This window comes from Pelobates fuscus, chromosome 3, assembly GCF_036172605.1.
Source record: "Pelobates fuscus isolate aPelFus1 chromosome 3, aPelFus1.pri, whole genome shotgun sequence".
In the NCBI taxonomy this organism is placed as follows: Eukaryota; Metazoa; Chordata; class Amphibia; order Anura; family Pelobatidae; genus Pelobates; species Pelobates fuscus.
Window position 1 is genome coordinate 33,890,525 of NC_086319.1, and position 18,389 is coordinate 33,908,913.

General features: G+C 37.3%; 1 protein-coding gene across 2 annotated transcripts in view; it reads left to right on the forward strand.

Annotated features, from left to right (window-relative positions):
- The window catches only part of DOCK4 (dedicator of cytokinesis 4), a 352,968-nt gene that overhangs the window by 94,483 nt on the left and 240,096 nt on the right, over nt 1–18,389 (forward strand). For both annotated transcript variants that reach the window (XM_063446880.1, XM_063446881.1), the window contains exon 2: nt 17,927–18,010. In XM_063446880.1, coding sequence (XP_063302950.1) covers nt 17,927–18,010 — 84 coding nt within the window. The remainder of the gene's footprint in view (nt 1–17,926; nt 18,011–18,389) is intronic.

Consider the following 18,389-nt stretch of genomic DNA (forward strand, 5'->3'; position numbering starts at 1 on the left):
TACTCGTATCAACATAAGTTAACCACAAAATAGTACAGATGGAACAATGGCCAGTGACCTGATATTGCCCAAATCAGAATAAAGTCATGGTAACCACCATCTATAAAATACAAACTTCCTGGGATAATGAATTTAAAATTAGATATGTTCCATGACTTTCACATATATTTATAAAAGAGGACAGAATTATTTATAAAGTAATTCTTCATTGAAGCATCGGGCACAGGTAAATTACAAACGAAGAAACAAAGAGTAAAAGAGAGATTTGGTAAAAAAAAAATTAAGTGTCACATAAAAGATTTAGAATGTAACAACAGTACAATAAATTATTATAGGGAGATATTACAACCCAAATACTCAATTGTCCAATTTTAGTGTTAATTATGACAAAATCTCCACTACTACATTCTCTAAAATCTTCCAACCCGTTTAAATTTGCTTTTGCGCACGTGAAACATCTTGGCGTTAACCTTACTCCTAAGTTCCAAGGTCTTTTTACTTGTGACTATTACCCATTTCTACATTATCTTTGACAGAACCTTTCAAAGTGGAATAAATGCTTTCCTATGGGGGTTTTCAAGATGGTGGGCATCCTTATCCAGTTAAACTCTGTGTAAATGCAGGAAGCACCTCTAGTGGTTGTGTGATAGACAGCCACTAGAGGCAGTCTTAACCCTAAAATATAAACATTGCAGTTTTTTTCTGAATGGTTTTACATTGCAGAGCTAAGGGGAAAGGGACACTGCACCCATACCAATTCAGTGAGATGAAGTGGTCTGGGTGCCTATAGTGGCTATTACTTTTTTATTTACCCTGCCTGTCTGCTTGGAACGAGAACAGAGGCTCGGTTTTATCATCTTTCCAAATAATTCAATAGTGTTAGAATAATTTTCCAAATGATTTATCTCCACAGCTGACAATTAAAGTCTGTGAAATTTCGTAGATACATAATTTGGAACGTTTTTTTGTTTGTATTTTATAGTATTGAATCATTTGAAAAGCTGATTAAATTGAGGCCCTATTTTTCGTCTTACTTGTTAATCTTAGGTTGCTGGAACTAACTATCGATTGTAATCCATATAATGCATTGTGTTTGTATTGTGTTTGTGCATTGTATTTTGTGTGTAGGATTACCTACTAGGTATATAATCCACAGTACACATGTTTCTCAGTTTTGGTTTTAGTTTGTTTCAGTAACCTTAAATATCTACTACACACAACACCGCCTTTACTGGATAAAGTAAATTTTTTGTTTAGATTTTACATGAACCTTGTTCATTGATCTTGACTCATCCATGTCAACATTGCGCATTAACTTTCACTGACCTTGGTGCCTGAATTTGCTTACTTTTGGAGCGTGCACTGTGCATGGTGTTTGTTGACTGTACTTTTGAAAAGGTTAATAAAAATGTGTATTATAGCTCCCTATAATTAAAAAAAAAAAAAAAAAGCAATGATTTTAAAGATTTACAAGTTTGTGAAAGAGTAGTCGATCATTAAGGCGACTGGCACATTCTGGGAAATGTAAATAAAGCATTTTATTTTTTCATTTTAATGTTTTGGCTTTCCTTTAATAGGTAACCAATGATTAATCATTTAATAATATATTTGCTGATATTTCAGCTGATATATTTGAAATTGGATCTAATTCCACACTTTCAGTAAAAAATATCTTCAGCCGCACAGATTTAAAATTAAATGCTTTTATAAAAAAAAAAAATGTAAAAAAAATTCTAAAGGCAATAATCATGTTTGGAATAATCCCTGGCATTGAGATCAGTAAAACTAAATCAGGATTATCTTTATTCGTCTTTCAGTTTGAAAATCCGTTTATTGCAATTAATGATTTAAAAAAGGTTATAAATGTTGTTTATTTAAAAAATGTATCTACTTAGAATGCTAATATTTATAAACATAGTTTAATTAAACACCACCTTAAAAAACAATCCAATATTTAACAAATGGTGACACTTTCTGATTCAATCCAACTCATGTCTATAGTAAATGAATTAACTATCTGGGTTATTTGCATAACCCTACACATTGCTTCTTAAAATATGCCAACATTTTCTAAGCTTACATTGACCTATTTATATTTAAGTGGGAGAAATCTCTTCATGATATATTCCACTTGATTTTAAAGATACAGTAATATGCAAAATTTGATATCTGTGAATTTGGAAGCCAAACTGGCCTGCCTTTTTACAAACTGAAGAAAGCATATTGTACGAAACTTCAAATTTAACTCCATCCATCCCTGGCTATTCTAACAACCTATTTTTATATTTACACTTTGATTATCCTTGCATGTTTAATGTGTAGTTTGTGCTGCTTTATTATACATAATACATTTTCTAATTTTTTTTTATTCATTACTTTCTTTTTGCTTTAAATACTTCTTACCATTAGCAACAAATATTTTGAAGAGGCTTTAGAAAATAGCAACTTGGCCTACCACCACACAGTTAGCTTTGTTCCAAGATTTCTCAATTGAAAAACATGTTTATGTACCAGAATATTGTACATAATAAAACGTATTCAAAATGTGAATGGGACTGCTGGTGTATTTGTTATTATATAGTATACAAAGAATGCAAAGTTTATCTTAAAATACCCAACTGGAACATTTTTCCATTTTCCTATTTTTGTTTCCTAAAATTGGGTGTAAAATGTTGGATAATTCAGGGGGAGTCAAGAGAATCTCTAATTGAAAGAAATAGTCTAGCATTAGAATAATGCTCTAGCATTAGAACATAAGAGTTTTATACTAGTTCATTTGATTCAACACCCCCAGAATCAGTGCATCTTTATGGAGAGCATTCAACATCTCCATGCAGTGTGAGGAGACACTGAACATAGGTCCTGCTGTTTTGGCACAACTGCATTGAGGAAGTCCCTCTAGTGACTATCCACATGACTGCTTCTAGATGTAAACACTGCCGCAGAAAAGGCAGCATTTACACTGCTGACCCTGCAGGGACAATTTATTTGTCCCAGAACCATTATATTAAACCATTATATTATTAGTCATTCTGGTGCTTGTAGTGTCCAAAGCATAAGATATCAGTAACATAGCATTTGGTGTAGTCAAGCCAATAGCCAGATTGAAGGAATATCTCTGGGACACATTCAGAGTTATTGTGATGATAAATAAATGTGACATATGGTAAGTGACACTGCATAAGATAAAGGAACTATACTGAAATCACTAGTTGTCTGTATGAGAGGCCAGTAAAGCAAGAGTCGGAATATATGATATTGTCATGTTATAAGGACGTTTCTCAGGATTATGTGAAAAATGGAAATATGGTATAACAGACATAAGTAAATGAACACACTAGCTGACAATCCAAGATTATTAACTTGGTTTAGCAAGAGTCCTTTTTTACCTCTTGTTTCTGCAAATGTTATTTAGTTTGTAAATAACTTGCTGTTTTATATCCCCATTGTAAAATTGTTTAAAAATGGTAGAAAGGTCCATTAGGCTTATAAAAGAACAAAACACAAAACAAGAAACAGAAGAAAAAACACAACACACAATGTTTGCAAAATGTAACACAGGCTAGAATACCAAAAAGTGCAGGAGTTGTGGAATACTGCAATAATAATAACAATACTTCTGGCACTCTTGTTTAATCGTAACCTTGGCAGTACTTATATACCGTGTGTAAAAGTCCAGATTGAGGATAAAAGTGCAATTTTGTTTCTTGTAGTCTTGCCAAGCTGCAGTCCTATTTAAATGTCAGAGTTGCTGACTAATATTTGTCATTCCTAACATGTATGTGCATTCTTCCACTGCTGAATATGTTGATTGATGTAATTGTTTGTTATATGTATTTATTATACAGTCTCCATTATTTTTACTCCTTAATTTTGCAGAACCTTTGAGAGCCCCTCCATGCTTACAGCTGTGTGCCACCACCCTAAGGGAACAGCTGAAATTCTTTTGAGATGTTGGGAGGGCAGGAGTATGTACAACGTCACACTGACATAAACATAGACACAAACTCCTAGCTTACTTACATTCCTTGGCATGCTTAGGATATGCGTCTGTCTGCAGTAGACATTTCTGAATTCCTTTACAGAATCATAGTACTGTATTGCTGTCTAAATATAATACTTGTGGAAGTAGGTTTTCCTATTACAACGGCACACGAGAGTATGGCTAGGTCTGTGACGCCCTTTATCTGTTATTTTCCCCTCTCCGTGACCCTTTTATTAATAAGCTCCAACATATTTTGCAGCATTGGACAATCGGGGGGTTTAAACACAAACATATACAAAAGGAATCGAGAACTCTGCCCATGAGCTCCGATCTAGCTTTTAAAACCCTTCTATACTCATATATGTTGATTAAGGAACATGCAAAAATTAATGAAAATGAATTCAATGTAAAAAAATTTCAATATAAAATAGTTTCAAATACTTGGATGAGTGTTGGATAATCTTTCCGTTGCCACTATTCTGGCCTTAATCTTGGTAATTTCTTATTAAGTTTGCTTTTTAGTAAAAAAAAAAAAAAAAAAAAATAGTTTGTTCCACTACGCACAGAGTAGATATTTTATCACAACTAGGAATTTTAGACCAAAAAAGCTGTTGTCTAATTCAACAATTTTGACCTAAAATTTGTAGTTCTGTTGTTATCCCTCCACATTTTGCATTTAGTAAATATCCCCTGCTTATCTATTTCTGCTTACCTAGAATGATAGAATGTAGCCTGCAAGGGAACCCAATGAGGTTTTAAAGGACGTGCTCTCTTTGTTCTCTTACATTTTACATCCCAATCTGATGGGGAACCTCTAGCCTCTTGCTGGGTGAATGAAATTCTTATGGCACCATGTTTGTTCCCTGAGTCGGCTGCAGCTGCCCACATTTTCTTCTGTTAGCGAGAGCTGGCAGAATGTCTATAATATTGGCTGAGTTTTAAGTGAACTTAAATCTTCATGGAACGAAGACCATCTTGGCCCGAGTGCAAACCAGAAAACCTGGCACCTTCACTAAGATGTTGGTCGACAACATGATTCGATCGTGCTGCTTTTTCCTCGGGAGGTTAGATACTCTGGCAGAGGCTTCTGACTTGCCTTATGCTTACCTAGTCCTTAGAGTATAACCCTCGGGGGTTTCCACATGCTCTTTGTATTTTCCTTTTAGGTATTTTTAACAGTCATGTAATGGCAATAAACATTCACTAATACAATGTGTGTCATGTGTTTCTATGCACGATGCTTTTAGGTACCATCTTGCATAGATCCCTATTTAGCACTAGAAACATAGAAAGTAAGTTATTTGTTGTGCTACATTTAAAAGACCACTCAAGTCACCCTGACCACTTCATTGTGTGGAAATGGTCTTAGTACAGTGGTCCTTTTTAACCCTGCAATACAAGACATTGCCACTAGAGGCACTTCCACTCTACTGACCCTGTAAAACATAGTCACATGACATTGCAGCTCATAGGAAATAGCATTGCTTTCATATGAAGAATTCTTATGAGGAGCTTTGGATTGGACCAGTGATCAAGGAAGCAATGCCTACTAGAGAGGATTGGGTAACTTGGAAAGGTGGCGATATGTCACTGTTAGAGTAGGGGTCTTAAAATTTTCTTCCGGATTCATACCCTAGGTGCTTCGGGAACCTAGCAATGTCCCTGATAGGAGCTTTGTTATAGACCGTGTTGTGTTGCGTTCCAAAGCTCTTTTTTATCTGACTCTGTTTCCTAAAATATATGGAAGGTAAAGGGCACCTGTCATGCCTCAAACAACTTTGGATTGAGCATAAGATGTTACCTATAGATTTTGTTCGCGTTTTGCTAGCAAATGTATAGATTAGGGTGGAAAAAATATTTATAAATAGTTTTTTCTACCAGCTGTCAGTCAATGCTTCGGCGTGCCAAGGCATTAATTGACAAGAGAGAGCAGAAAAGACCTTCCACAGGAAGTCCCTCTGTTCTCCTCTCATGTGCTGATGTTGCTCTGGAGGCGCCGGCTAGTAAGTATAGAAGCAAAGTGAATGCTAGTAGCGAAGCTAGAGTGCCAACATCACTGACAAGATTTGCCCTGCTTGGGAATGCGTTCCAAGCAGGGTAAATAAAAGAAGAAAAGAGGTGGTGCAGAAGAGGAGTGGAGGATGATCTGGAGATGGGTGTTACACGAATAGTAACTCTTACGAAGCATGAAGATGGCGATGCTGGAACAGAGGAAACATTTGTAAATCTTTATATTTTACATTTAAATACACCATGATATCTTTGTGATATATGGTGTATATAATGTATATGGGAGCAAATTAAGGTAAGCAAAATAATTGATAACAGGTTTACTTTAACTCTTTAATGGTCAGATGTTCTAGTTTGCTGTCATTACAGTGTACTCCGTAAAGACCCTATGCCAACATAGAATGCTCTGCAAGGTGGTTGATGTCAGTGTGGTTTTCTTGCACATGCGCAGATCATCACAGGGATCTTCCCGCATATGCTAAATTGACACTCTTCTACTGGATGCCACATAAGAAAATGATTATGATGTCGATCGTTGATTTATTTAGATCATAATTTGGATTGGATATTCTTGCAAAGCTTTAAAATGTGCCAGTGACACGTTTTTAAACGTATCACAAACTAGCCATTTATCTTAATAAAACGTGGGGGAAAAAACTTAAACATTGTTCACCACAAAACATGGTCAGTTTTTCAATAAAGATTTATATTTATTAAACATTCTAAAGTGACAGGTCCATACCTCCCTAGTCCAGCATCCAGAGAAGGCAGATGCCGGTGGAAGGGAGGTACAGGGGACAGGGCCAGTGATGTGATCGTGTTACTGGCACCACCGCCAACCTGGCAGGTTATGCCCTCCAGGCTGCCTGCCAATCATTCAGGCGTGTCCACTGAGGGCAGACCTTGAAAGGAGCACTATTTTGGTACTCTCTGCAGGGTCCAAGTGCTCTGAACTTGTTGGGGACTGCTCCATGTTGTCTCCAAAAGCAGGACACCAGAGAACTAAGTGGGGCGGCAGAACAGGACCCGATAATTGGGACTGTCCTGACTAATTTGGGAAAGTTGGGAGGCCTGCCTTAATCATAGCAATATCACATGTAACTGACATATATTCCATTATATCACATTATTGTTTTTTGACAATCTCGTTTTTATTGAAAGATTTTAGCACAGGATTTACAAGTAATAGAGTGAAAATATAGGTTATACAGTAGGAATAAAGATATGCATATAAAACAAGGAAAGTTCCCTGACCTATTGTTGACCGGTAAAAAAGTTTGTAATGAGCACAATGCCAATAAAAATTAAATTAGAATCATACCTTCAATCTTTCCAAACCATACATTGTGCGAATGGGTCCATTATTAAAGGACCATTATAGGCACCCAGACCACTTCAGATTAATGAAGTGGTCTGGGTGCCAGGTCCAGCTAGATTTAACCCTTTTTTCTATAAACATAGCAGTTTCAGAGAAACTATGGACTGGCTGAATGCGGCGCTGGAGAAAGCGGTAAATTTAACCCCTTCCACCCCCTAGAGCTCGGCGGGAGGGGGGCTCTGAGAGTGGGGGCACCCTCAGGGCACTATAGTGGTCCTTTAAGTTTAGGTTATTCTGCATGACTGATCAGAACTGATCTAGTTTAATTTGCATATTTTTTTTTATGTAAAAATGTGTAAACTTATTCCCATGTCCTACAATCGCATCTTAGTGGATCATTTAAAGCTATTACTGAAGTGCCCTGTATTACAACCAATACATGTTAATTACTAATTTCAGTATTTTGTATTTACAATAACAATATAATGAAATTACAAATTATATGCTTTTCCTTCTAAATATTCCATTTAATTATCTAAAACTATTAAACCTCAGTTTTCTACTGGTATTGAAATAAAATTGTACACTCCTTTATAGATATATACATATAGATATGTTTTTCCCCCTAAATGGCTGCTTTTAGTTAATGGCAAATTAAAGAAATGTAAGCAATAATACACTTTTTTATGTCATATTTTTATCTTTGGCGTAGACTGTATAATGTTGCCTGGCAACAATGCCCACTACAGACATTTCACAGAGCTAGGTTTGCATGCTTAAACCCGATGATTAACGTTACAGCATAAGCAATTTAACGATATGTAAGATAAATTCTAAGTGCGGAATAAAAACAGCTGCATTTTTTAAAAATACATCAGGTCTTGATTTAAATGAAAACCAACTTAAACTGTCTTGACGCCCGAGTTCCTAAATGTTTTTAAAGTGTATATGCTATGTGGGAGGTTTTTTTTTTAGTGTGCTTTTTTTATATATATATATATATATATATATATATATATATATATAAAAAAATTGTGTTTGCCATATGAGTGTAAGTAACTATTATTATTTAATTTATTTTATGTTTTATTCATAAAGCGCCAGCAAGTTCTTCCAGGCTTTTTAATGAACCAAGTTAATCAACCAGTTAATATTAAGAGAATCTAACCAAGTATATATATATATAACATGAGTTTCTATTCTGTATTCTGATATTGAAGTTGTGGTTGGCCCTGTTCCTGTTATGCAGTCTTGCAATTAACAAATAGGTTTATTTAAAGATTATGTTAAAGATAAGATCATATATAATATTACACTCATATAGCATTCTCATAGCAAATAATCAATCACACTGTTAATGTTAAGATATCTACATTCAAACACATTAGGGACTAGAGATAAATAGACCCTGTTTTACCTTTAACCCCTTAGGGACCAAACTTCTGGAATAAAAGGGAATCATGACATGTCACACATGTCATGTGCCCTTAACCCCTTGAGGACGCAGGACGGTTCAGGACCGTCATCGGCATTTTTGCGTTGCCGACCGACGACGGTCCTGAACCGTCCTAAATTTAAAATGTACTTACCCGATCGCCGTCGTTCCCCCGGCGGCGATCGGCGGTGCTCCCGGTGTGGGGAGACTGCCTGCAGCCCAGACAGTCTCCCCATGGCGGTTTAGGACCCCTGGGGCCATGTGATCGCCCAACAGGGCGACCACATGGTCACAATAGGTGTCCTAGACTCTGCCTGCAGGGGGACTGTCTGTGCTGACAGGCAGTCTCCCTGCTGCTGTAAAATCATAAAAAAATGTAAAGTTATAGTTAATAAAAAAAAAAATATTATGATATATGTGTATATATATGATATATAGACATATATTATACCTATATAATATATGTCTATATATCATATATATAATGTCATGCTAAGTGTATTTTTATATTAATATGTACATATATTAATATAAAAATACACTTATAATTAATTTGCACACGTATATATATAATATATATAATAACTATATATATTGTATATATATATTATTATAAAATACGAATAATAAATAATTTAAATTAAATTAAAAAAATTAAAAATAATAATAAAAAATTGAAAATAAATTATATATCTATACGAAATTTTATTCTAACTGTATTTTGATATTAATATATATATATTTATATCAAAATACACTTAGAATGAAATTGTATATATATCTATGTATATTTAAATAAATAAAAAGAATGCGAACTATTCATATGTCGATATACAAAATTACATAAATAATGATATAAATATACACGTAGACTTCAAATATATAAATATGCATATATATTTAAATTCTACGTGCGTATTTAGGTAATATTTTTACATAATTAAGTTATTTTATTGATTGCAATTTAAGGGACCTGCCTGCCAACCCAGGCCGAAAGACCAGAGAATTTAATTTGCTATCACTGTATTTTACCCTGTAACGTTCTACGACACCCTAAAACATGTACATGGGGGGTACTGTTTTACTCGGGAGACTTCGCTGAACACAAATATTAGTGATTCAAAACAGTAAAACATATCACAGCGATGATATTGTCAGTGAAAGTGACTTTTTTTGCATTTTTCACACACAAACAGCACTTTTACTGATGATATAATTGTTGTGATACATTTTCCAGTTTTGAAACACTAATATTTGTGTTCAGCAAAGTCTCCTGAGTAGAACAGGACCCCCCATGTACAGGTTTTATAGCGTTTTTGAAAGTTACAGGGTCAAATATATAGGTCAAATATTTTTACATTGAAAATGGCCAGGTTGGTTACGTTGCCTTTGAGAGCATATGGTAGCCCAGGAATGAGAATTACCCCCATGATGGCATACCATTTGCAAAAGAAGACAACCCAAGGTATTGCAAATGGGGTAAGTCCAGTCGTTTTTAGTAACCACTTAGTCACAAACACTGGCCAAAATTAGCGTTCAATTTAGTTTTTTACTTTTTTCACACACAAACAAATATGAACGCTAACTTTGGCCAATGTTTGCGACTAAGTGGCTACTAAAAAAGTCTGGACATACCCCATATTGAATACCCTGGGTTGTCTACTTGTAAAAAAATATGTACATGTGGGGTGTTATTTAGCAATTTATGACAGATAATAGTGTTACAATGTCACTATTGATACATTTTAAAAATGTATGTTTTGAAACCGCAATATCCTACTTGTACTTATAGCCCTATAACATGCAAAAAAATAGCAAAAAGCATGTAAACACTGGGTATTTTTGAACTCAGGACAACATTTTGAATCTATTTAGCAGTTTTTTTCATTCGCTTTTGTAGATGAGTAAAAGATTTTTCACATAAAATTCAAAAAACGTGTATTTTTTTCAATTTTTCATCATATTTTTTCCTTTTTTTTTAAATTAAATTAGATGAGATTATATAAATAATGGTATGTAAAGAAAGCCCCTTTTGTCCTGAAAAAAACAATATATAATTTGTATGGGAACAGTAAATGAGAGAGCGGAAAATTACAGTTAAACACAAACACCACAAAAGTGTCAAAAAGATGCCTGGTCGCAAATGTACAACATCGCAAAAAAAGTCCAGTCCTTAAGGGGTTAAGGGGTTAAACCGCAGTCCATAGAATATTTACTGTTTACAAGTGCCGTAGCTTGGTAAAACTAAGGTTTTGCAGGAGCCACTTTGAGCTCTATAAAGTGTGAGTGCTTTAGCAGTACTTACTTCTAATCTAGAGAACTAAGTCAAGGCAGTAAAGACATAAAAAAAAAATACCATTACTCAATACCTATGAAATTACATAAGCTAATCATTTAGAGAAGGTTTCAAAGTGTCTGGTTAAAATTTGAGGACCGGAGTCTGGACAGATTTCTATCAGAGGGATGAAAAAAATCATTTTCTTAGATATACCACTCTTGTCCAGATATGTCACTATTATCATCCAAAAGTGACTAAATTCCAGTTTTCAAAATCATAGTTCTCCTTTTCTACTACTGGTTGATAAGTAAGGTGTGATGGAAAGTGACTGGCAGAAACTCGGAAAGCTTTGGCCTTGAGGGATTGGTCACTAACTTTGTCACATATAACATACGTCCCAGTCTCTTTGTACCTTCCAGTCCTAAGAACTCCAAAAAGAGACTGCTTACTGGACTACATGTTTAAAAGTGTAAACGTTAGACTTGACTATGCATAAAACATAATGTTGAAAATAATTCGGCTGTTGCTTTATGAGCTCAGTGTTCTTACCGTTCTGGTGAAATGAGGGATTTTTCTAATGAAAGTGTACACCTGTATTCTAACGCTTAACACCTGGGATCAATAAATGCTGCAGGGCTTTTATTAAGCTCTAACAGAAACAGCTGTTTCCCAGTTGCCAGCCAGATGCAGTGGTTGCGCTTTCTGAAGTCCTCTGTGTCTGCATGGAGCCTGGGGCCACGTTGTGGACTATCCAGGGTTCAGGGAGCAACATATGGTTACGCTTGAAATATTGGAATATTTAACGTGGTCGTTTAATATTTAACGTGGCCGTTTGCTGAGCCAAACAAGGAGCTTGCACGTATTTCTTCTTCCAACCATTCTTGACACCGTGCCTTGAAATTAAGTTTTACCAAAAGCAAATTTCAGTGTCTCTGTGCCCCTGGCTACAACAACTTGTCTGACAGTTTAAAAACCACAAATCTCTGTAAAATTCATAAATCAGATTAATGAACTGCAAGCGTCTTAATAAATAACGAAAAAAAATTAAAAAGTATGTATTCCCAGCAACTCCCTTCGAATAGTGGCACCCCAGGTAGCCATACATGTTGCAATTTGTAGTTTAGAGTTTAATAAACCGCCTTTTCTTTAGTTCTTATTAAAATTGTATTGATATGCTTCACCTGCCTTCATTTATTCCTCTATTTCAAACTTCCCAGTTTTTCATCCATTATAGCTGTGTGATCCTAAAAGGAACATTCAAGAGCAGATCCAAACTAAAGAGGGGCAACTTCTGGATTTTGTAACATATTTTAAAAGGTGGAGTAATATGTTCACACAAATACACAAATTTACAAATATGCACCTGGTGACTCGATCTAAATGAAGTTGTTATGGTGTCAGTTGTTATGGCTTGATAAAGTTGCACTTCTTTCCAAGCCAGTTTTGTGAATGGGGAGTCACTGATTGACTGTCCTCAACCAATCTGCGGCACCCCTGCCAGCAACACTCCAGATGCTACCTAGGTGGTGCTGAGAGCAAAGCTGGAGTAAACTTTGGAATTTAGACTGTTTGAGAACGGTTTAAACCCCTGAAGGTAAGAGGGCTCCGTGGGCCTACTGTCACCATAACAACTTTTCTTAGTTTAAGTTGTTTCGGTTCCTGGAGTGTACCTTTAACCAGTGGTGGCACTTGCAAATTAGATGCAGGCATTTGGGGATGGAGTGGGGGTGACCATGAAGTTAGCCCCTTTTCCCAGCCAGACATACATTCCCCTGATTTCTCGGGGGGAAACGTTTGCCCCAGTTCTCTTCCCTGGATCCACTACTGGTCTAATTGAGCTCTTTTACAAAGACAAAATGTGACATCAATGGGGGCTAATAACAACATCAGGCGTGAGAGCCACTCATTTTATTTTCTGTTAAACAGCGCCCTGTGTAGGGGGCAAGTGATTTAGATTGGTATATCCATATAGAGAGGTGAAAAGGATGATAGTTGCTCAAACCATCAACTGTTGATAAGCGCAACATCTATCACCTGATATACCTGCTACTTATTAAATATATTTTTTCATGAATTTGTTCTGCAGTTGCTGTTAAAAATATATTTATATTTCTAGATTTTACCGTAACAACCTCACTGTCTAATTAAACTTTTAATGTTGCACAACATTTTCTGTTTATGTATAATTTAAGTTATAAAGAATTTACACCCAACATAGCTGGAATTACTGAAGGAAAACTACTCTTCACTAAACACTACATTTGAATTCTGCTCAGTTCTCAGAAATAGTTCTAAGCCGATAAGGCTCCTGCAGGTTTCACATGGATCTCATTGCTGCTTTTTGACTTGTCTGAACCGAATAGTAAACAAATTTATCTGCTTGAAGACAAAATAAAAATACACTGCTAAGGTATGATTTAAAGGACCACTATACCACGAGTATGTTTCCCTGTCCCACTCCCGTGGCGCTGAGGGGGGAGGAGGGGGTTAATCCCTTACCTTTTTTTTCCAGCGCTGGGCTCCCTCAGGGCTGGGGACTCTCCTCCCTCTTCTGACGTCCCTGGCTGAATGCACATGCGCGGCAAGAGCCGCGCGCATTCAGCAAGTCCACAGGAAAGCATTCTCAATGCTTTCCTATGGACGCTGGCGTCTTCTCACTGTGAAAATCACAGTGAGAAGCGTGGAAGCGCCTCTAGCGGCTGTCAATGAGACAGCCACTTGAGGCTGGATTAACCCATTTGTAAACATAGCAGTTTCTCTGACCTGGCACCCAGACCACTTCATTAAGCTGAAGTGGTCTGGGTGCCTATAGTGGTCCTTTAAGGTAGAGAGGGGGAACTTAGGGTTGGGGTATCATTATAGGTAGTGTAAGGGGGTTGTTGGTTGTTAGTTTAGAGGGATTAATGTTTAAGGTGCAAGTCCTCTGGTTGGAATTAGAGGAATTTGACCAAGAAAATGAAGGGAATTCCCTCCAATAACCATTGGAGTAACTAAATAACCTCCATTTGTTTAACTATACATAGGGATTTAGAAGAGAGTGCAGGTAACTTTTTCTTTGGTTTTTACTGTATGTATTTGGGGCTGATGTGTACTGTGGTCGTTGCTGCTGCCCAGGAGTGATGGGAGTGAGCACCGGACTTGATTTTTTTGTTTTTTTGTAAAAGAAGGGGATGCTGATACAATTTGACTTTGAATAGTATCAACAAAGCTATTTAAGGATTTGGTTAATTTTAACATCTCACTGAATGCAGGGCCGTTTGAAGGAATATGGGGGCCCCAAGCAAAATGGACATGGAGGCCCCCCTCCCCCCCAGTGCAAATACTGCTGTTGCATATAATGTGCATAAAATGTGAACATTTTCAACAATTGAACATTTGCAAAAAACACCACTGTACCATAAAATCAAATATACATTAAAAAAGTGCACAATAACTAAATCCAATACTTAAAACACACACACACACACACACACACACACACACACACACACACTAACAGACACACACACACTCACATTAACATTTTTCAGTTCTCAAAAACATGTGCAAATTATCTAAAACTGCTCCCCCGTGTCCTTCTTACTCCCCCTCCCTGTGTCCTTCTTACTCCCCCTCCCTGTGTCCTTCTTACTACCCCCTCCCCCTCCATGTGTCCTTCTTACTACCCTCACCCCTTCCCCCTTCCCCCCCTCCCTGTGTCCTTCTTACTCCCCCCTATCCTTCTTACTCCCCCCTCCCCCTCCCTGTGTCCTTCTTACTCCCCTCCCCCCTCCCTATGTTCTTTTTACTCCCCCATGTTTTTTTTACTCCCCCCTCCCAATGTTTATTTTGCTCCCCCTCCCCCTCCCCAGGTTTTTTTTACTCCCCCCTCCCCCCTTTCCTTCTCTGTAGCGTGGCCGAGCTCTTTTTCCTCCTGGCTTTCAGTCCGGCCGTGTACCGCGCGGTAACAGGAGATTCAGTTTTCTGTTCCCGGCCGAACTGAAAGGAAGTGAGCACTCAGTTCCTGTTCCCGGCCGGATTGACAGTCAGGAGGAAGAGGAGCTCGTCCACGCTACAGGGAAGGGGAGGTGACAAGAGAGGAATGCTGCAGCCGCCTGAGGCTCTCTATAGAGCGCTCAGGCGCCTGCAGCCTTATAGTAAGCACCGGCTCTGCTTGGGGCCCTGGGCCAGCTCGGGGCCCCAAGCAATTGCTTGGTTTGCCTGCCTGGTAGCGACGGGCCTGACTGAATGGCATAACATGGCACGTCAAATATGACTGAAATAAAATATATTACGGCCCCAACGTAATAATTTCTAACAAGCTTCCTTCCCACCTGTTGAATAGTTTTGTGTAGATTGAATGAAAGCAGAACGGTTGTTACTCTGTCAGATAAAGTACAGTTGTATGAAATAAAGAGGAATACAAATGAAAGATTATTTTGGGACTGCTCTGAAATTTGAAGAATATGTGCTCACCAGATGTAAACATGAGAGGGATCTATCACTTGATGGATGGGTAGAGTTATAACAATATAGTTGTTTGAAGAGAACACAAACAAAACAAGTTCCCTACATAGAAAGGGAAAAAATCATGCATATGCAATGTCAATTGGCGGCTGATGCAAAAATTACACATCCTGAGATATTTGTAATTGTGGTGTTCCAGGCTGGCAATGTCAATTTTTTCTGCATAAAATACACCTGTTGTCAGCGTGCACTGCACCATGCGACAGCCATGAAAATCTTCCCAGAGCGCCTGCAATGGGAAGCTAGCTCTCCCCTTCCACCCTGCCAATCGGTGGGGTAACGTGGGGGGCCACAGGAGCGGTTGCATTGAAAGTAGTTATTGCAAATAAAAAATAGAATTCCCTTCCCCTCACACAGAAAATCTTCCAATGTTTGAACATTCTACACAGTTTTTCAACATGACATGGCAAATAAACATTACCTCGTAACATTTTACAGTATTTTGCTTGGTAATTACAGCCATACTGTCTATCATGTAATCCTTATTAGTGAATTAAGTAGTCTCCGTGATGTTTGTGACATTGATAGTTGTGTTGCGTACATGAGGTGGAACATACCGCTAATTTTGGATGTTTTACCTTTTATACATTTGGGAGTTATGGTATCCGAACACTGTCCATTGGACTTCTGAACGAGGGGCCACACTGGTACCCCATTAGAACGTTCTAACCTAGTAACTTAAGTGCGAAACCGCAAGGAAAGTAATTAATGAATGCTTCCACTGCATGGCCCCATTTCGTATAACTGAATGCACATGGTCTCCAAAACATGGCCAGCGCAGTTGTTCGTTGAGTGCCTGGAACTCTTTTCGGCTAGGCAATCGCACGAACCCTGGTAAAGGTTATTCTGCTGCCTGTTCTATTTCCCGACCAAATATGTGAACAATGTTCGGGAGATGGGAACTACCGACTGGGGGGAGCATTCATACACCGAAATCAAGAGAATCCCTTGCAAGGTTTTCGCACAGGAACCCCTGAACAGAGACCGAACTGGGCATCTATTTCCCTGGAACAGTTTTGTGCTATCCCCTCGTATCCGGACGGTCAAAACTTGATACTTGGCCAGACTGTACCTTTAGATCAGAGCTATCCAGGCATGTTTTTTGTGGGGTTCCTAGTTATGATGGGGGTACATTTGGGGTACTGTATATTTTGTATCAGTTTTTTGTACCTGAGAAATAATTGCATTATAGTTTTTCTCACTCAATTATCTGTCAGACACAAAGGACCATGGAAAGAAAACCCCGTAGTGTTGTATTGGAGATCCCGTGATAGGGATCTGTGCATAAAAGCCGTGGATCTGCTACAGTACATTTTAAAATCCATCTGACTCCTAAAGTGATGTGTATAGATTATTTGACTTGTGCACAACAGAACATGTTGGTTCAAAATAAATTTAGTTTTGGCTTAAACATTTTTTGCCATCAGTCGATTCGTAGTGAGCTATCTAATAAACACGAGCTCTGTAATTTGGTACTCTTAAATATGGTAATCTTACATAAGGGCTCCAATTTAATGAATTTACAAGAATGAGCTAAGAAAGGAATATTGTATGAAAGAATTAAGTTGATAGCACGATTTCTTCATTGGTCCATTCTTCCAATGAGGTGTTCGTAAAATCGTAATTTGGCCGAATGACCAAATGAGTCATCTTATGTCCTGATTTCGATTCTTACAAAAATGAATGCCCAAGTCCACTTATTCCATAAACATCAATACTGTGCAGAGTGTAGTGACAAAATGCATTGTTGTGCTGATCGTATGGTTTGATTAGCATTGTGGAGAGTTGCTGTCATAGCTTGCACTTTAGAAAGGATTTTCTTGAGATACCTAAAAATCATCACTTTCACTCTTTCCATTATTTGAGATCGATGAGTGTTTGGTGATGTCTATTTATAATGATTTACGTGGCTAAATAATGTTACCAATATAATAAGTGTATCTAGGGTTAGTGGTATCAGTGGAGAGCAAGCACAATTGCTAGCCACTTGATAGTCAACACTCTTGTAAAGTTGTTATTTAAGTTTTTGGAGATGGGCCAGGAATTGCTGAGAGTCTGAGTGCAAGGTATTTTTTAAACCATAAACTTAGCACTGATGCCACACCTTGTCATGCTTATAGTAACACTTTAATTTAGGTCTATATTGTGTCCCTCTACCAGGGCAATGCTTGATCATAAGATAAACCAGAGAGCAAGGATAATATATGATTTATCAAATATTTAAATAAGTTTTCTTCCCAGCATCACGTTTATTTGTTTTTAAAATTATTCTGACCTTATATAGTTCATAGAATAATTCAGATGATTTTATTTAACATTTTATTTTACATTTTATTTAAAGTTTTTCTTTCTGCAAAAACAAATGTCTTATATTTCATTATGTTTATTTTCCAGTGGTTGCCAGCTTTCGGGGGACAGTTCCACATGGTTTAACCTTGGAGATTGGGGACACAGTTCAAATTTTAGAAAAATGCGATGGTAAGTACCCACACATGTCTCAAACGTCTATATGGAACAGCTAACTCCAAGGTAGAGAGAAAGATGTAGAGACAGATTATGCAGAGATAGATCGAGGTCGGGACTGTTTTGGGAAATTTTAAGTGATTTGCTAAACATTGATGCAACAGAAATTAAATTTAGAAAAAGAGCAATGTACCTTATTTAGACAGGCTGGTTTCGAAACACGTTTATTGTAATCTAAAGACATGTTACTTGGAGTATTCTTGGTGTGGAGGTCTGTTATATACTCAGACACACCAACAATATGGAGCTCATAGAAAATAAATCAGGGACATAGGGACTGCTCATCCTAAATAGGGACAGTGGGGAGGTATGCCACATACATAGCCATGTTCTG